Below are 18,649 nucleotides of genomic sequence, written 5' to 3' on the forward strand. Positions count from 1 at the left end.
GTCCGCCCGGACCGTTGGGGGCCAAGATTCTAGAGCGCTCTCCGCACATGTATCCAGCCATTGTTCCCACATGCTTGTCATCGGAGGCAAAGTTTACCCAAATAGGTCAAATCTGCCGGCAACGATTATTCTTATCGAAGAGCGGGACCAACAAGCCAGGGATTCCATATTGGAAAAGGTCTTCCTTGCCTTGCTACATAGTACGCCTGGGTCCTGACATTCATCGAACAAGGCTTCATCATACCTCTAATCAGGTCAACAGAAACTGTCAACACTCATCCTTGGAAGCTCTCCACCTTTGAACGCTCACTAACATTCACTACCGAAATGGAGAAACCCTGTTGGTTCGTTTGACCCCTACCCATGCTGTTGCGGTTGCTTGTCTCCATGGTTTCTCTCCGTTTTCGATGGCATCTTTAGTCCGCAGACTAACTTAATGTCCAATCAGCTCGTACAAGCGACATGATAGCGGAGCGGCGCCGTCGCCGGTCTTGATGGATCATTCGACCATCACCAAATTAGCCGAAAGCGCATTCCCCGAGCCCCTGTACGGCAATGTCACTTGGCAAACGCTGCTGTCGAGGCCCGACACCTTGACTGATTCCATGTGTGCGGGACTCGCAACATGCCCACCCGAGGGCTTTCTTGCTCTTCACCAGCACACCCAGGCCGAGATCTACTACATCCTCTCCGGCACCGGAAGCGTCGAGATCGATGGCAAGCGGCACGCGGTATCGGGCGGAAGCATTCTGTGGATACCAGGGGATGCCGTACATGGTGTCTTCTGCGGGCCTGGTGAGACCCTGCACTGGCTTTATGTTTTCCCCGAGGCTCGGTTTGAGGATATCGTCTATCGATTCCAAGAACCCATCAAAAGTAAATTGTAATCGAAATGTCGCAAGTTAGTTAGAGCAGTTCTTGAAGGCGTAAGGATGGGTAGCAATACGTCTCAAAGGCGATCGAGGACTCAAGAATGATAATGAAAGGCTGGAATGGAGGAAGAACTCAGAATGAAACATGAGAGTAGGATGATGAGAGATGAGTATTAGAGACAATTCAGAAGTCAATTATCTGTATTGCTGCGCAAGTTGACTGAAAAATACCCATGACCATCTGTATGATTTTACACTTTTGTGAACGCATGTGTTTGAAGCTAGTGGGCAAATCGCATATCGATAGCCGTCTGCTTTTCTGCCTCTGAAGCCTCTGCGTATCTCCTCTCAAGTATACGATTACGCCAGATGTAATATAGCTTCATGCCAATGAATAGGAGAATGTTGAATACACAAAGCCCAATCAAAGTCTTATTAGCGGTGTAATCTAACCCGAATTCGTAAGTGATTAGAAGAAAAATTCTGTGGAGTTTAAATGTTCCTTACAGTACGGCTTATCCTCGTCTCGATAGATGTTGACAGCAGCTATGCTGCCTATCTGGTACGTCATGTTGTACACAGCTGTTGCGACCGCTCTGGTACCCACACTACGTGAGTTGCGACTCGCCATTCCGACGAGTACGGAGTGCGTGTATGGGATCGAGTTGATCCCGGTGAGCAAGGCGTACCGGACCCAGGGGTTGGCCGATTCGGGCAGAGCGATAAGTGCGATGAAGAAAGGAAGCATCCAGATATTGCTGCAGGACGATATGATGGAACGTTCTTTGAAATATTCGGATAACCAACCAAAGATCAGAACCTGAACATCATTAGTGTTTTGTGCTTGGATACTTTTTGTCCGACTATACTTGCATTGATGGCGAATAGGGCATAGCTTGGTATCGCAAGCATATTGGACTCGAAGACAGAGTACCCCATGTCGCGAAGGATGAGGGACAGGTAGTTGGCTGTCGGCTGGAACGGAATCCAGGCAAAGAGGCCAACGAGGAAAATGGGCCACAGGTCCACAGTCGTCAGCGCTGTCCAGAGACCGTGGAAAGTTACGGCAGTTCGATTATTCATGTCGCCTTTCGTAGGGTCGTCTCTGAGGATTCGGTTCACGAGGACCTCTTCCTCGTGTTCTGTCCACCACTTGTTAGATCCATCTGGTCGCCTGAACGCGCGAGCGGGCTCGCAGACAGAAGGAGGCATGACGAAGAAGCTTATAGAACCGATGATGACGCAGATGAGTCCTTCGAAGAGGAAACTAGGCATTCATTAGGATCAGTATTTGCGGTAAGAAGACATGCGTGCAGAGGACAAGGAACTTCGTCGCTTGGTCTTGTACTTACAGCCATTGCCAACCCGCCCAACCTCTGATACCCCTCATGGCGAGGAAGCCCGCCGCCAGTAGGGCACCATAGATCTGCGTGATGGGGATGACTGTATAAAACACACTAAGGCGGATGGGGAGTTCGTTGTTCTTATAAAAGTACGAGAGATAAAGCACCATCTCCGGAATGAAGCCCCCTTGCACGAAACCGAGAAGCCCACGGAAAGCCCAAAAGCTAGCTCGATTGTTCATGAGCGTTTGGAGGGCACACAGCACACCGAACATTGTGATGATGGTCGGAGTGTATCTGAAGGGTCCAACTTTCTTGCTGATGAGGCCACCAGGCAGTTCAGCGGCAAGGAAACAGACGAGGTAGATTGTTTGGCCGGTGTTGTAATCACTGCACGTGAAGGTGTTAGCAAAGCTTTTCGGTACGAAGGGCCGTCCACTACTTGCTTGGTGTTCATTTTCAGGTCGTCTAGCTGATGAGCCACTTCAGTAAGCCTTCATTCGGATTTTTATTGGCTTAGGAATAGTGGCTAGGTCTTACCATGTTGTCGGACACTGCACGATTTACGTTCCTGCGTACTAAATCGAGACTGGAAAACATTATCCAGACCCAGGTCATGATTCTCCAGTCCAACTGTCATGATTGATATAGGTATCAGCTGTGAAAATCTACACTCATGAAGCTTATTTCGACGTGGTGTGTTCAAGAGTCTGGGTGCTCAAAGTAGTTACCTTCTTCTTGAGTCGCTTCTCCTCCTCCGCCGACCATGTCAATGTCGCATTGAACCGATGTCTCCCCTCATATGTCGCACTTTCGTAGACTTGCTGCCAGTGTGCGGCACGTCTAGGATTGGAGAAGACATGTGGTTCGACAGAACCTAGGACCTCACCGGTGGAAGGGGGAAGCTCATCGCGGACACTGACGTCAGGCTCGGAGCCGCTGGTGTCCGGGGCCTTGGAAGACATATTGTCGTTCGAACACGTCACAAACAGGAGCGTAATGCAGCGGCTGAAAGAGTACAAAAGCCTACGCAAGATGATTTGTCGTAGATGAGTCTTTTACGGCGGCTCAAATGAAATAGCTGTCGAACCAAATGCCTTCTCTAGAATCTTTGCGCATCGACGTCCTTGTAGCATCTTGTCTTCTCTCTTGCATCACAACTTACACAACACCTGCGTTCCTCGCAATGCAACAATTGTGTGATATGCAATAGCAGTTGCGCGATCAGGAAAAACAGGCTTGTCATGGGTTAAGGTGGACTTTTATGGGCTGAGGATTCATTGCTAGCCTGGGGCTAGGAACTCTGGTTCTTGATGGAGGAGGTAAAACGCATCCAAGGTCGGGAAGTCACCGAGATCTTGCATGGTACAAATGCATTCGGATTCTGTGCTCTAGTTTCATAAACCAAATGTACTAAGCCCTGTATATTGAAAATGTCCTCTTTTTGTCTATCCCTGTACATGGAGCGCCACCATCGCACTTCTATCCACCCTCGAGGGACTTCATCTACATGCCCAGTGCGTTTAAGTTGACATTCATCATCATGCAATCAATACCGTGCCCATGACCGATATACGTAAGATGTTGGTTGAGCCCCGATCACGGCCGTTCTATGGAGCCTCTCGGCATGACGTGATCTTACCACCCCTGAACACACCCCCTGATGGCGATCCTCTTTACTTGTGAGTGCTCCGAAGACCGCGGGGACTGGCAAACAGCGCCGCGACTAGCGCGATAGCTGCGAAGGTGGTGGATGCAGCAAACGCGTATCGGATGCCTTCGTAGTAGACCATGCGTGCTGGCAGACGCACCTCCACCGGGAGGGTCTTGAGGGCTGTCACGGAATGACGGATCTCGTCGATGAGCTTCCATGATGTTAGCAATTGAGGCAACAAGGGATAATTGGGGAACTCCATACCCTCCACTTGTCAGGGATATCACCGAGAGCATCTGGCAGACGGACGCTCAGGGTCGTCTGGACGATGGCCGAGGTGATTGCGACGCCCCAAACGGTGCCAAGGGAGCGGACGAGGTAGACTGTTGATGCCGACACGGCGTGATCTGTGGTTCAGGTTAGCCCGAATTTGATGTTCTGATAGTAAGGCTCGACCTACCGGCGTGATCAAACGAAGCTAGTGTCGTGAAGAGGATGGCGGGGTAGATGATTCCCTGGCCAAGATTCGCTGGGAAGATGTAGACCAAGTATTTCCAATTGCTGTCCTCAAATTTCAGAGCCGTTACCAGGGCATTTCCAAAGAGCATGAAGAAAGCTCCGGTGCGAACGAGCCAGACAAGCTTGCCCCAACGTGACATGACGATTCCGGCAACGAGGCCGCCAAGAGGAGTCGCGAGCGATGGAATGGCCAGTCGGGCACCGGCCTTGGTCGCAGAGTCGAGCAATACGACCTGGAAGAAAAGAGGCAGCATGAAGAGATACTGTCTCGAGTTAGAAGCGTTTCACGTCAATCGAAATGATGTCAAGAGTCTTCACACACCGCATATGCCGCTAGTCCCGCACAAACGTTCGAAATCTGCGTCAACACCGGCAACCGACCCCTCAGCATCCTCAGTGGGATAACAGGAATAGCCCTCGTTCTCGCCTCAACGACCAGGAACAGACCTAACAGCAGCACACTTCCCACCAGCGTCCCAATGACGATCGGACTGCCCCAAGGCAACTCATTTCCGCCCAGGCTCAGTCCGACGAGCTGCACCGAGATAGCCACGACGAGCAACAGCGCACCAGAGACATCGACGCGGGTCCAGATGGCCTTGAAGTCAGTCGTGTCGATGTCGAAGCCGCCTTCGGGGTTCTTAATCACAATCGCACCGAGAACGAGGGCCAGGACGGAGACGGGGACTTGGAGGAGGAAGCACCAGCGCCAGCCGATGTGGTCGGCGATGGAGCCGCCAAAGGAGGCGCCCGCCACGGCGCCGAAGCCGAACATGCCGTTTTGAAGGGCCTGGTACATGCCGCGCTTGCGGAAGGGGATCATGTCCGAGTTGACGATTGTTGCTGGTGGCCTGGTTAGTCGTGTCTACTCACACATGCCTTGAGATATCAAATGAAATCGGAACGTACCCATTGTCATCAACCCTCCACCACCAAAGCCCGTCAGCGCTCTCATGCAATTCAACAACACCACGTCCCGCGCCAGCCCGCACCCGAGACAGCCCAGCCCGAACGTGACGCTGCTGACGAAGAAACACACGCGCCGGCCGAAGATGTCGGAGAAGCGGCCGTAGAGCGGCTGGAAGGCGGTGCTGGTGACGAGGTACGACGTCGTCAGCCACGAGGCGGTGTTGGCGGCGTCGAATTCGGAGCTGATGACGGCGTACGTCGCGGCGGTGATGGTCCCGTCGAAGCCGTACAGGAAGACGTTGGACATGATGGCCAGCTCGATCCAGGTGAAGCCCGGCGGGGGCTTCCACGCTTCGCCGGAGGTTACCGCGGCGCCGGGGTCGCGGAGGAGGGGCTGGTCTTCGCGGGGAGCCGGGTCAGCGTCGGGGTATGGGGGCGGCGGTGAGGCCGGGGCCCGGGCCTCTTCGTCGGAGTGGGGCCGGGGATTCGACATTTCCAGTGTCTGGTGGCCTTCAGAGTGTGTGGCTGATTGCACGTGCTGGTAAGACAAGAGAGTCTCAGTCTGCAGGAACTAGGATGGATGCCGCGTGGACGTTAGATGAGACGGAAGTGGGGATGCGCGGCTGTTCAATGGGAGGATTTCATTGAGTTGGAGAGTGAAAGAAAAATTCAAACGGCCATCACGCAATCGGGGCCACAGCGACTCGGTCTGACTCTTCCGGCGCGGCTTTAAACTTGTCAGTGCTGGATGGAGTCGATAAGCCGGGGTGTGGGCGGGAATGACGAAGCGCAAGGCGGGACCATTTTTTTCTTCTTGCAGTTTCATCCGCCGATGGGCAACCGGCGGGGTGACGTGGGGCCGGGCTTCGTCCGCACGGTGCAAGGTCCTTGGTCTCGGCGGGCCAACTTCGGTGCCGGGTCGGGTAGCCGTCGATTGCAGTATGCATCTTGGTTTTGATGGAGAAGGTATATCACACCATATGCATCTCAAGCACGTAATGCCTCATACTCTTGTACCGTCCACGCCGTTTACGCCATTTGCTGCATCGTTCCTGGCGCAGAAATGATTCCGCATCGATGCTTGGTTGAAGGAGCCTGGGCACCCCGCGCTACCGGCACACGGCATGGGATTCCGCGTGAGTGCCGGAGGTGAGGGGTTGATGTCATGATGAAGTGCATGCAATGCCTGGCTCAAGGACGTGGACATGTATGGGATTGACTCCTGGAAGTCATTTAGCATAGCTGTGAGACCCGAGTGGTCACAGGACAGAAGCAATCCTTCGAAGCACGCAATGAAAGAGTTTTCAACGTGCTGCTTCCACAATACCCGGGGCAGACCAGTAAACCTATTCAAGACGATTGTGACCTAAATCTTCGTCCGTACTGGCTGGCCTGCGTCTTCGAGCCCCAGGGAGCTTGGAACACGTAGCATTGGCCATAGACCGTCATAAGGCTCGTCGTGGTGCAAGGCAGACAATGAGTCAGGCCGAAGACAAGTGCCATCTCTCCAAGCTATCAAGCTCCAGATGGTTCAATTGCGTAGACCGTAACAATCATGGTGCCATACTTCACAAATGTCAAGGCATTTCTGCAAGGATAGTGATGTCGCCATGCCGATCCAAAAGCTGAGGGGAAGCACACACAAAGTTTGCTGAATTGAAAAGGGCGGGGTATCTCTACCTTTTTCTTACCTTATCTCACCCAGCAAAAGCTCTCACAAGCAAAGCATTGCAAACTAAAAACATTGGAAAACACGTGAAGGAAATTCTCACAAGTCATCTTTTGAACTCTAGGGCTCATGTACTTCACCAAGGTGAATGTACCTATTCTTCGCAATGGGTAACCCGACGGAAATAGCTGACGCACCTAGGTTCCCCGGCCACCCACCATGAAGCAGCACACCACCACGCTCCTCGCCTTATCGGCGCTCCTCGCCCCCTTGGCGTCCGCAGACTGGCAGTTCCGCTCCCGCCCGGACCTCGCCCCGCCGCGCCTCAACATCACCATCCCGGCGACCGCGGACGTCGAGCAGGGCTACCTCTTCGTCGCGCCCTTCGCGGGCCTCCCGGACACGCCGACGGAGCAGCACGGCCCGCGCCAGGCGGGGCCGTACATCTTCCGCGACGACGGCGAGCTCGTGTGGAGCGGGTACGCCATCTACAGCATCTGGGCGACCAACTTCCAGGCGGCGCGCTGGCGCGGCCGGGATGTGCTGTTCAGCTTCGAGGGGGACCATAACCCTGGGTACGGCCACGGGCATGGGCATGTCACGTTTTTGGACCAGCATTACGAGACGATCCGGGAGCTGCGCGCGGGCAACCATAAGCTTGTTGATAAGCATGAGTTTCATGTTGTTAATGAGGAGACGGGGTTGATTCAGATTTATCAACCTGTTCCAAGGGACTTGACGCCGTGGGGCGCGGAGCCGGAGCAGCAGTGGATTGTGAACGCGATCATTCAAGGTGGGAAAGTTTGTTTCGCTAAAACACCCGGACGTCGTACTGATGGTGTCATAGAGTTGGACATTGCTACTGGCAAGCTCCTTTTCGAATGGTCCAGTCTTGACCACGTCACTCCTGATGGTAAGATGCCAGCCTTCACTTGAAGGACACATTATCTCACACCTATCACAGAGGCTATACTGCCCATCAACCCTGGCCAGGCTGGGTCAGGCTACAACAGCTCCGACGCATGGGATTACTTCCACATCAACAGCGTCGACAAGGATGCCACTGGCAACTACCTCATCTCCGCCCGCGACGCCTGTTCCGTGCACAAGATCAACGGCACTGACGGATCCATCATCTGGCGTCTGGCAGGCACAAACTCGTCGTTCGACCTCGGCGACGGTGTCGACTTTTGCTTCCAGCACCACGCTCGCTGGCTGTCCCAAGACGGCAACGAGGAGGTCCTGAGTCTGTACGATAACAGCGCCCATGGTACGGAGCACGGCGGCGGTAGGGAGGTGCACACAGCGCCGACGAGCAGCGGGAAGATCATCCGCGTAAACACGCGCACCTGGAAGGCCGAGCTGGTCCAGGGCTTCTACCCCCCTGATGACTTGCTCTCCAAGAGCCAAGGCTCGACGCAGATTCTGCCCGGTGGCAACGCGCTCGTCAACTGGGGTTCCTCTGGTGCCGTGACCGAGTTCAAGGCCGACGGCACTCCCATCTTCCACGCGTACATGGACTCTGGCGACCTTGGCGTGGCGGTGGAGAACTACCGCGCCTTCCGGTTCAACTGGACTGGCCTGCCTTCGGAGGAGCCTGCGATTGTCTCGCTTGAGAACAAGGACGGCACGACGGTGTATGTTTCTTGGAATGGCGACACTGAGACAGAGACTTGGCGCTTCTATGAGCTCACCGACGAGTATGGCTCGAGAAGCTTCCTTGGCGAGACTCAGCGAACGGGTTTTGAGACTTCACTGCACGTTCCTGGCCGTCGGGTTGGTCGTGTTGCGGCGGAGGCAGTCGATGCTCTTGGCGGCGTGCTGAGGGGCACTGGTGTCGCCAAGATTGAGCAAGAGATCCTGCCCATCAGCGCTGGGAAGGGCCGCAAGGTGCCGCACCCTCAAGTCGCGGAGAGCCAGCGTCCCAAGGAGAAGGTGCTTGAGAAGGCGAAGAGCTTCTGGGAGGAGTGGTCCATCTTCCGCATCGTCGGCTGGCGGAAGGCGGACGACCTCTGATGGCTGCCATTCGTGAAGCAAAGCGCAGCATTCCTGCCAAGAAAGATGGATGAGTGCGACGTGGTTGGCCACGAGCTCGTTCACCCCGCCATTGCTGCGCTGCCACTCATAAGTTGCTTATCCAACCGGTGAGGCGATAGAGTATCGATAGCGGGTATTTGGCAGACTTAGTGTCCCGTCCTAGATCGTAGTCAATTGAATCGATACTCGAGCAGGCCTTGATACCTCTCACGAGTGATGTCGAATGGAAGTCACCAATCTGTGCTGTGGTACCTTAGCTTGAGCGCGCCATACCCACTGCGTGGAACGTGCACCTGGGATATACGCTTACATAATGTGAGACCCACGTTGCGTTGCAAATAAATGTCCTTCCGCCGCAAATTTTTCTTCCAACGTCTTTCCTCCCACGCAACACGAACAAATTCCCGGCAACAAATGCAGGACCAGTCGCGTCGCAGTGAAAATCGACAGGATCGGTTCACAGTCTTATTTCTGGCTAAGATTCTTCTTTTCCTGCGGCCGCCTGGTCCTGAAACCTCAAACTGTAAGTTCAGTTCCTGCTGATTTCCTTCCATATCACCGTCTCAAATGATGAGAAATTAAACTTCCATGGCAATGATATCTATTTACATGATTATTGTTACACACACTGAAAATCCTGAACCGACATTCATTCACTCACCTCATGTCTATTCGTCTGTGTCGCGATCAATGACTAACGAGGTTCAATAGGCTGCAATGCTTGGCTTGATGGCTGAAGGGGTTCCGTTTGGTGGGTTGGAGGGCAAGATAGTAAATACGAGATGTTTCTCCCAGCGTTTTTGCATGCGGTACCCCCCTACCTACCCTTGTGATGGCCCAAACTTGATTCCGTATCGTGCTGCGAAACTAGCTTTCCTGAACTCGCCAAGGCAAGTGAGCAAACAAAGAAGCCGGAAGGGGTAATGGCGACCGTTTCCCCCGGTCGACACTAGCATGCCGCCAAGCGGGAAGTACCTGCGTGCACTTTAATTACCAACACGCATTCCCCCGCTGTTGGTTCTCATTCCAACGCTCCTCCCCCTTTCAACCTCAATCAACCCCTTCACCACTATACGGACCTTCAACATGGCCAAGGCAACGCTCGAAACGCTGCCTCCGGAGATTCTCCATCAAATTTTCTCACTCGTCGTCGCACAAAAAGATGAGTACACTACCAGTCTCTGCTGTACAAGCAAGCGCATCCGCGAGTTCTCGAGCGCCGCGCTGTATGGGACCCTCACTCCTCATGAACCCTCGGGTCCGGATGAGCTCAGTCTTCAGCGCGTCGTTGCCCTCTTTCACGCGTTGACCCTCAACCCACGCCTCGGCGAGCTCGTACAGGAGATCGACCTCTTTCACCTATATACGTGCACGAAGTGGGAGCCTAGCCATCTACAAATGTTCCAAGGCATTTACACCATGTGGAGAAGTGAGAAAATGGAAGCTCTCCCCGGCCTGTTCTTGCCTCCGCCTCAACTTCTCAACCAAGTCCAATACATGGTGTGGCTATCGGAGCTGCTCATCACGAAAATGCCTAACCTGCATACCCTCGCGATCAGGTCTCAAAGTTGGCTTCGGAATCACCTGATCGGTGACAAAAAGCGGGATGGGTCTGAATTTTACCATATGGAGACGTTGGACATCATTTCCAGAGCTGCTGGGAGGCGAGTGCTGTTTCCTCACCTAAAGAACGTATGTATGGACATGAGCGACTGTTTGAAACAGCTCAGTGACGTCGCACCCAATATCGAGTCCCTCGAACTGAACGTTGTTCTCTGGCACGCGGATGAACCGGCCGACGTCCCCGACTTCAATTTACCCCATCTCAAGTTTCTCGAGATAGGAGATAACTCTGTTGTCACAATGCGGGTGCTTCCTGAGCTGGTTAGAAAACTGCCCAGCCTACAAAAGCTTCACTATGAGCATACAGACAGCGGGCTATATTCAGACGACGATTGCCCCACTCCTCGAGGCATCGTCAATTTATTGAAGCCCATCGCAGAGCAAATGAAGGAGCTCAAGCTGAGCCATTTCGACCGATGGATCGTCAAGCTTTGTCATGAAACTGGGGTCAGCAGATACGCCCAGAAGTTCGTCGAACCCGCTGGCGTCCTGGAGCCTCTGGAGTTCCTTACGGTCCTCGAGCGTCTGGATGTTGACTCCGACTGTCTTTGGGTACAGCGACACCCATACGTCAGAAGGTCCAACTACGAGAAGGTCATGCATCTCATCAACTTGCTCCCCCAGCGACTGCAGGACCTTAAGTTCGACGGACTCAACGACGATGACGCAAATGGCGACGACCCGGACCCCAGGATACACTTCGTCAGAGAAGTTGCACTCAATGACGGCGACGAAAACATGGAAAACTCTGAAGAACAGTGGGACAGCATGGACTATCCGTACGTGAGAAGCAACTGGCCCCGCGGCAGTTACGTTCATGAGCACGCTCATGATGGGCTTTTGCTGCTCCCGCGTCACTTACGACAACGCTGCCCCGACCTACAGTCGGTGACATATCGCTTTCTACCGAAAAGCCCAGGGCTTGCCCCGGAGCAACTGCAGACTCTCAAGCAAGCATTTGCCGAGGTAGGAATCGAGTTTCACCCTTCTGAGCGCGATGAGTACGAGATAGAAAAGCGGATTCTTCGACATTACTGGCATTCCGACATTCCGCAAGCAGAGTGGTTCTGAGCTTAAGCAATGTTTGGGGCGTTCTCTATAAGCGCTCAGACACCTACTTACGGCTGTGTAACTGTTCCTTGAAAAGGGCTATTCTTCTTCCGTAATATTGGATAGACTTTGGAAACAATTAGCATAATGACGGCGGCAATAGGAAAGATAGGCGGGCAGGATGTGGTAGGTTGGGACGGCATAGACAGTGTGACCTACGGCAGGAAAGCAGCTCCTTGCCAGAGCTCAACCTTTGTATAAATTTCGTATACTTCATTCTCGTACGAATATGATCGTCGAATCAAACTTGTTTATCGTGGAGTTTGCATAGCTTTTCCGGCCGTACACTGCAGGATTCTTAGCTTGATCTCAATCATCTTGAAGCCCACGTTTCATCATTTGAAGTGCCGGAGCGGTCTCCGTCCTGCCATTGCACAGCCACGGATCCAGCCAACGAAAGTGGCTCACCTCAGGGCCCCCTCCATCCCTCTAGACCTTCATGTCTTTTCGTTCCCATTCCTTCCCCCGTTTGTTGCTTCTTGAGTCCCTTCTCCTTGTCACCGTCAGTTGCCTTCGTCGATTTTGCCAACTACCGTCCTAAATAGAGCTATCTCGAGCCTCGCGGGTGCTTTCATCTAGCACCGCCGGATTGTCGACTTTATGTAGCCCGGTCTTGTCGGCCGGCGAGGCTCAGTTATGTTCTATTCGAAGTGCGTTGTGATGCTTGGTCCGGAACAGTTGAACAGGAGCTGGGCCATGGATCAGATTTTATAGTTAAAAGTCACACCGGGCCGGTGCAGGTTTCCGATACCGACATTCGGGATGCGGATCCGTGCAAGGACCGGGCCGGACCCGTACCTGCACCACAGGAAATCATTACAAGGGGAGAGACGTTCTAGAGAGGCGGGATCAGGGAGGGTCATCCCCCAGGAAGGAAAAAAAATTTCATCATGTCATGGGGAGGAGCCCATCGTGAAACCCCCGCGTTCTGTATGAGATCAGGTATAAGCTCTCGGAGAATCGGGAATATTAGCTAAAAGAAACGAAGCCCCTAGCATCGCCGAAGACGGCTCGGCGGTGCGCGGCTCGGGGTGGGGTGTTCCGTCTCCGGCTTTCGGGGTCGACCCCCGCTGCCAAGGGGATGGGAGGCTTCACCGTGGTGAGCAGTGAGCACGCAATTGGAGACCCAAGCAGAGTTGTGGAAAGCCATAGGTATGCAAGTAGACAGCACAGTGTCCGCGGACTCGCAAAGTCTGGGGTTTCCAATTTTTCGCGTCGAGGTCGAAAATAGAAGGTTGAGCACAGGCGTGTTGGGGAAAACGGAAACGCTGATGCACGCTGCGTCCGGGTGACCCAAGCTTTTAGCTGAGGCGCGGGTCACAGGGCCGCCTGAGGTGTCGGCGCTAGAAAGCAACGGTGCATGTCGCCATCCCCCAGTGCATATGCGTCGTTGCTTGGGCGAACCGTGGCCATCTTTCGTCGTCGTGACTTTTTCTGGGGTGTTGGCGGTCACCGGGTGATGGACTGGCGGTGGCATTCGTACCTGATCAGCGCCTCAACCGTGTGTGGTGTTGCGCTCGCGTATCGTGGGGAGCGGTCTAGGTTCGCACCAGGCAGGTTAGCTGCAGTAGCAGTGGGCAGCGAGAGAGATCACCACCTCAGCGAGGTGCCGCCTGTGCCATGCCATCCCGCCAGGTCTCAGGTCGGGGTGAAGGGGGAGATGGTTCGCTGGGTGAGGGTAGCTGGGCTTGATCTAATCTGATTCGATCCAGTGCGGGTACCTCTGGACTGGACCTTCCGAGTTGGCGCGTCCGCATGCTGTTGCTGCTTGCTGGGTGCGCTGGCTGGCGCCCCCCTCCACCCAAACTCTCTCCCCCACCCCCTGGCAGCAGCAGCAACAGGATCGACCTGAACAGCGAACATCATCCTTCCGTCAACCACCACCCCGGTGCCCGCCTTGTGTCGTCGACTTGCGATGGACTCAAACGTCGCGTTTCTGGTCTCGTAGTGTCGTTTCTTCCACAGATTCGTTGCGTATTTTTATTCTCGTTCTCTTTCTTATTATACATCTCCTGTTGATATCTCCACAGGATCTGCCGAGACAATACATCCGTTGCGTCATCATTTCCGGTTGGGAAAACAAGCATCAGCTGCGGCATCGGGGGATTCTCGAACCCCACCCCGCCCATCCCAATCCCCATCCCACGCCATCAGGTGCACCTCACCACACAGTACACTACACTACGGTCTACCTACACAGCTAGGCTCGGGTGTCAGGAACCGAGACCAGATTGGCAGCAACCCCAAGCTCGAGCATTGCTCGTGCGTCTGAACCGCTCACCGGCGCCCAGTCAAATATAGCTGGCCCCTGTCCAGGTGCCCTGGCCCAGCATGGTCGTCTTTGTTGATTTAGAAGAGGACGACGAACCTCTTCATGTCCTCGAGGCCCGTCGTTTAGCAGCAGCCGCCGCCGCCGTCACCCAACGCATCGAAGCACGCAACCGCGAGTATCAGCGTCAGTTCTACAGGCCCAACATGGCTACCGTCGCCGTCTCAGTCCCCGTCCCAGCTCCGGCTATGCACATGGCTCCGCCTGCTGCTGCTGCTGCTGCTGCACCGGAGCCATCCCCGACCTTCCAGAGTGCTGCCACTGAGGCTCTTGGCTGCTATCCGTAAGCTTACCCAACCCTCAATCCCATACGAAGTCTAACACGGACGGGCAGTGTCGTGATGGCCATCGCCGAACACATCGACCTCAACACCCTCGACAGTCTGGCCCGTACCTGCCGCATGGTCCGACAAGGCCTGCTTCAATACCGCAACATCCTCCTCTCCTCGACGCTACACTGCTCCAATGAGCTCGACCCCGTTGACCCGGAGTCAACCTTCCGCTACCGCGCGAGGGCGAGCAACTGGTACTACATGGAAGACGGACGCGCCTACAACGGCAAGAGCGGCAGCTGCGCCCGGGACCTGGTGACGGAGTGCCGGAGGTGTGAGACTGTTGTGTGCAGGGTATGCCGTCCTACGCCGTGCCGCGTGCCCTTGGCCCTCTCGCCGAGAGGGGCTCCCCTACTTGTGTGAAGAGGAAGGCAGCCTACCAGCCTCCCCAAGGGGACATGCGGCATTGGCTCGGGGAGGAGCCGAGAAGGCTACACATGAGCAGTCGATCGCTGACACATCATAACAGAATTGTGCCATCAAACCCCCAGCCAGTACAGTCCTCAAAGACCGTCATCGCAGGCTGTGTCAACCTTGCGTCAAGGCCCCAATTGCCGCCCTCGTGAACCCAGCTCTGGATCCCGAGACACCGCTCACTCACGACGCGGTGCGACGGGAGATCTGCAGATGCGAGCTTGATGGTGTCTGGCTCTGCCAGCCCTGCGGGCGGAGCATGCGCGCTGCCGATCAGGATTACCGGCGGTATGTAACCTCCGCCACCAACACCAAAAAGTTCATCTGCTAACAATTTTCAGCATCTGGAAATGGCGCGCCCATTATGGTGAAGTCCTCGGCGGCTTGGGTACGGGCATTGGCGAAGGCGATCGCGGTGTTATCTGCGGTCGCGAACAGGCGTGCGTCGGCGCCAAGGAGCGTGAGAACGAGACTGATTGCGACGCCGAGGATGCGGCTGTCAGTGGCGCCAACCTCTGGGAAGCCACGGACGAGGTGCATCTCGATACCGTGCGGTACCAAAGGACGCCAAGCCCGCAACTCGGCCCTGGCTATGAGAGGCATGAGATTGAAGGCATCGGCGGCGTTGTGAAGACGAAGCTGGTGCGGATGGTGAGTGTGGGTGCATGCGTGCCCGAGTGGGACGACGAACGACATTCATCCAAGATTCTCAGCAGAGAAGCCAATGGCATCAGGAGGAGCTGGTGCGGCTGGTGCTGGAGGGTCATACCTGGAAAGGATGACCTGGAGAAGGCCGGTGTTGAGATGGCGGACAAGATGGGTGTCAAGGTGCCCAAGCTGTGAGCGCTTGATATGGCGGAAATTTCTACTATAATGTGATGACGATGATAGGTTTGATATTTACCTAGGATTATATAGATCGCCGTGTGTAGCGGCGACCAGGGGAGACAATAACTGCCAGCAGACTGCACTGGCTGGTCGAACATGAAGAGGAGGCGACGTAAAAGGGGTGGTCAGGGATGGATACACAGCCCCAGGTTCAGAAACGAAAGGGCCTGATCTAGTAGTAGTGTTCATGATTCTTAGAAGTGACGATGCAGTGCTTGAGAAACTTATCTCGCACAAATCGATAGGTAGTTCATTAGGGCGTATTTGTAATGGCGAACCGGGGAATGGAAAAAAAACTATGCACGAGTTTCTATGAATTTTACTCATTGTACAGATGTGGTTGGGTGTTTCGCTCTTCAGCCCTGAGCATGATTTCGTCCTTCGTCTCTATCCTACATCCCCGCCCACCGCCTGTTTTTTGTGTGTAAACCTCCATCATGGCACGTAGACACGCGAGCACGCGATCAAACACGTCGCAGCCTCCTTTTTTGCTTTTTCTTTTCGTCCCATATTGATACAGACAAGTCTCATCTGCCCATTTCTCCCTCAACCTCATCCACACGTAGCAATCGTCCCATGCAGGAGCCATGATCGTAGGTTTTTTCCTCCTCTGCAAATATGTAACCACACATGTCCAATCCAATCCCAACCCGTTTTACAGTTCGCCACGGAGGAGCATCTCCTTGCGGCGCGAGCGGTCCTCGCGGGCCTTTGTGCGGATCTTTCCCCAGCCGTCCTTGACGCTGTCGAGCTTCTGGGCGAGCTTCTCCTTGTGCTCGCGGGGCGCAGGGGTGCAGATGGTGACGAAGACCTCGGAGCAGTCGAACTTGCGGGCGAGGGCGGAGACGGACCAGGTGACGGGGTCGGCGGCGCGCAGGCGGCGGATCTCGGCGACGTCGGCGGGGGTGAGGTGGTAGCGCGGGTTGGCGCCGCGGGAAGGGACGGCCAGGGCGGGAGGCAGTTTTGTCCCTTCTGCTGATGGTGTGGCTGCCGCAGAGGAAGCGGAGGAGGAGGAGGAGGAGGCGAAGAGGTGGGAGAGGTTGGCGCGGCGGCGGGGGTCGGTGGGCGGGAGGAACTTGAAGGGGGTGTGGAAGACGGAGGGGGCGGCGGAGGGCGGGTTGATGAGGATTGTGTCGCCTTGGTGCGAGGGGAGGAAGTCTGGGTGGGGCGCGATCTTGAGGGCCTTCTTTGTGCGGGTTGTGGTCTTGTGGCCGCGGCGGAGGGTGAGGGATGGCGAGGGTGAGGGGGATGGTCTGGCGGCGCCGCGGAGGAGGGTGGCCGCTGGGCGGGTTATTGTCCTTGCTTCCATTGTCGCGGTGTGTGGTGGTGGTGGTGGTGGTGGTGTAGTTTTTTGGTGGGCTGACCAGACCGGACCGGAAGGATCAATTGGGTGAGGGGAGGTTTGTTTTAATCGACTCGGCCGGCGTCGTCGTCGCTTCGGAGGGTGAGGAGGGCGGCGGTGTCCGGGTCGGCGCGAGGGCGGGAGGGGGTGGTGTTCGCGGTGGTGAGGCCTTCTCGTGATGGACCCTTGGAGGTGGTTTGGACATTGAAGTTTTTCGGAGCGTTGGAAATTTTGATTAGGTAAGGTGTGGGGATAGCTGTCCCGAATGGGGGAGCTTACAGCTCTGGCTGATTACATAAGTGCACCGTGGCGTTTTGGGGGAAGCCAGAAAACCGTTGGCTTATGTAACAAAATCAGCTTTCTCAAGTTCACTCTCTTGAAACTGCTAGACACGAACCGCGTGACGGTATCTCTCTCTATAAAGTCATTTGGCATTGAATTGCTGCAGTCGAACATGATGTGCGGCTGGTTGCAATGTTTGTTCAATAAGGAGACCTTGAATGCTGAGGAAGAGTAGCTCTTGTTAGCATTCCTATCCTGCCCCTCATATCGCTCCCTCGTTTCGCTGTGGATCGCTGAGTGCGACTCGAGCCGGTGAAAAATTATTCGTCTTCAGTATTGTTTATCCACTCGAGACGAAGCTTCAATATATTGTTTTCCCGACGTCTGTGAGCGGATTCTCAAATTAGACCATCAGATCTGAGATCCCTCACTTTTCGATGCGAGGAGTTTGGCGCCGGCATCGGGAACGCCCCTGCGTTTTCCGACTCGAAAAGTAGAGACATTGGCTTTCGCCCGCATGCCCATCCTACTTCCTCTGCCGAAATAACGTTCGTTTGCGTTCATTTTCCAGCGCTCCAGAGAACGCCTACCACAGGCCAAAGCGACACGTCTCTCATGAAGATCGCCATTGGCACGAGGGCTGACATCTCGATTTAGCAAGTCTCATGCCAAGACAGACTTGTTCATCGCATACGGTGTGGTATCTCCCTTGCCACAGGAAACACTCGTACATATGACCTGCATCTCTAGGGCGCACATTCAGAATGAGTGGCTAGTGATGACCGGGCCATCTGCTACAAGGTGAGGAACGGAACGAAGAGGAAAAAGGAATGGCTCTCGGAATCTTCGCATGACATCGTCATTTCCCCTTTTGCATATTCAGTTTTGTTATCCGGGCGGAAATGTCTAATTAACCGGGCCGGAGAACTCCCTATCTTAGGTCTGATAGTTTAGCTCATCGTAATAATCTTATCATTCCCATCGTCCCTGTCGTCCCTCTCATGCGATGGACACGGCCCGTGATCTGGGACCTCCAGCGTCTGGGCCGCCGATTGCTATCTGCTTCACCGTCCGCTGCATTCCAGTAAGCCCTGCGATCCACCCCTTGGCATATTTCTTTGGAAGACTGTCTCTGTTCATTACCTGCCAGTGTGCTTCATCCTGTAGAAAATATTCTCCCGTTTTAGGGAATACCGAGGGAACTCAGACAGACGGCTTGTAAACATTCATTGATCGTGTTGTACAGTCATCAAAACCGCTCGGCGATACCGCTCCTCTTGATTATGTGTTGTCCCCTATCAAATGATGGGTTGGATTTTGTCATGG

The 18,649-nt window shown here is 54.6% G+C and overlaps 8 protein-coding genes across 8 annotated transcripts; 5 read left to right on the forward strand and 3 right to left on the reverse strand.

Moving 5' to 3' along the window:
• Positions 1-327: 327 nt before the first annotated feature.
• dddW (Dimethlysulfonioproprionate lyase DddW) lies at positions 328-887 on the forward strand (the record flags this gene model as incomplete). The annotated part of the gene is made up of 2 exons (XM_036645263.1): positions 328-344; positions 449-887. 2 exons carry the CDS (start codon positions 328-330, stop codon positions 885-887), a joined length of 456 nt encoding a protein of 151 aa, XP_036489394.1.
• Positions 888-1,153: 266 nt separating this feature from the next.
• CGCS363_v013415 (putative transporter) lies at positions 1,154-3,180 on the reverse strand (the record flags this gene model as incomplete). The annotated part of the gene is made up of 7 exons (XM_036645264.1): positions 1,154-1,320; positions 1,380-1,692; positions 1,737-2,139; positions 2,225-2,605; positions 2,641-2,687; positions 2,756-2,848; positions 2,947-3,180. 7 exons carry the CDS (start codon positions 3,178-3,180, stop codon positions 1,154-1,156), a joined length of 1,638 nt encoding a protein of 545 aa, XP_036489393.1.
• Positions 3,181-3,891: 711 nt separating this feature from the next.
• On the reverse strand, positions 3,892-5,790 carry CGCS363_v013416 (putative transporter; the record flags this gene model as incomplete). The annotated part of the gene is made up of 5 exons (XM_036645265.1): positions 3,892-4,080; positions 4,134-4,276; positions 4,330-4,651; positions 4,738-5,231; positions 5,298-5,790. The coding sequence occupies 5 exons, from the start codon at positions 5,788-5,790 to the stop codon at positions 3,892-3,894; spliced, it is 1,641 nt and encodes a 546-aa protein (XP_036489396.1).
• A 1,395-nt stretch (positions 5,791-7,185) lies between these two features.
• On the forward strand, positions 7,186-8,982 carry CGCS363_v013417 (uncharacterized protein; the record flags this gene model as incomplete). The annotated part of the gene is made up of 3 exons (XM_036645266.1): positions 7,186-7,759; positions 7,814-7,879; positions 7,931-8,982. 3 exons carry the CDS (start codon positions 7,186-7,188, stop codon positions 8,980-8,982), a joined length of 1,692 nt encoding a protein of 563 aa, XP_036489395.1.
• A 363-nt stretch (positions 8,983-9,345) lies between these two features.
• On the forward strand, positions 9,346-9,740 carry CGCS363_v013418 (uncharacterized protein; the record flags this gene model as incomplete). The annotated part of the gene is made up of 2 exons (XM_036645267.1): positions 9,346-9,526; positions 9,715-9,740. 2 exons carry the CDS (start codon positions 9,346-9,348, stop codon positions 9,738-9,740), a joined length of 207 nt encoding a protein of 68 aa, XP_036489402.1.
• Positions 9,741-10,089: 349 nt separating this feature from the next.
• On the forward strand, positions 10,090-11,697 carry CGCS363_v013419 (uncharacterized protein; the record flags this gene model as incomplete). The annotated part of the gene is made up of 1 exon (XM_036645268.1): positions 10,090-11,697. One exon carries the CDS (start codon positions 10,090-10,092, stop codon positions 11,695-11,697), a length of 1,608 nt encoding a protein of 535 aa, XP_036489401.1.
• Positions 11,698-14,067: 2,370 nt separating this feature from the next.
• CGCS363_v013420 (uncharacterized protein) lies at positions 14,068-15,654 on the forward strand (the record flags this gene model as incomplete). The annotated part of the gene is made up of 4 exons (XM_036645269.1): positions 14,068-14,348; positions 14,400-14,691; positions 14,867-15,099; positions 15,153-15,654. The coding sequence occupies 4 exons, from the start codon at positions 14,068-14,070 to the stop codon at positions 15,652-15,654; spliced, it is 1,308 nt and encodes a 435-aa protein (XP_036489945.1).
• Positions 15,655-16,354: 700 nt separating this feature from the next.
• On the reverse strand, positions 16,355-17,008 carry CGCS363_v013421 (54S ribosomal protein L20; the record flags this gene model as incomplete). Its single annotated transcript, XM_036645270.1, has 1 exon — positions 16,355-17,008. The coding sequence occupies one exon, from the start codon at positions 17,006-17,008 to the stop codon at positions 16,355-16,357; it is 654 nt and encodes a 217-aa protein (XP_036489946.1).
• Between the last annotated feature and the right edge of the window lie 1,641 nt (positions 17,009-18,649).

This window comes from Colletotrichum siamense (assembly GCF_013390195.1).
Source record: "Colletotrichum siamense strain Cg363 chromosome Unknown KSG_Cg363_contig09, whole genome shotgun sequence".
Taxonomy (NCBI): domain Eukaryota; kingdom Fungi; phylum Ascomycota; class Sordariomycetes; order Glomerellales; family Glomerellaceae; genus Colletotrichum; species Colletotrichum siamense.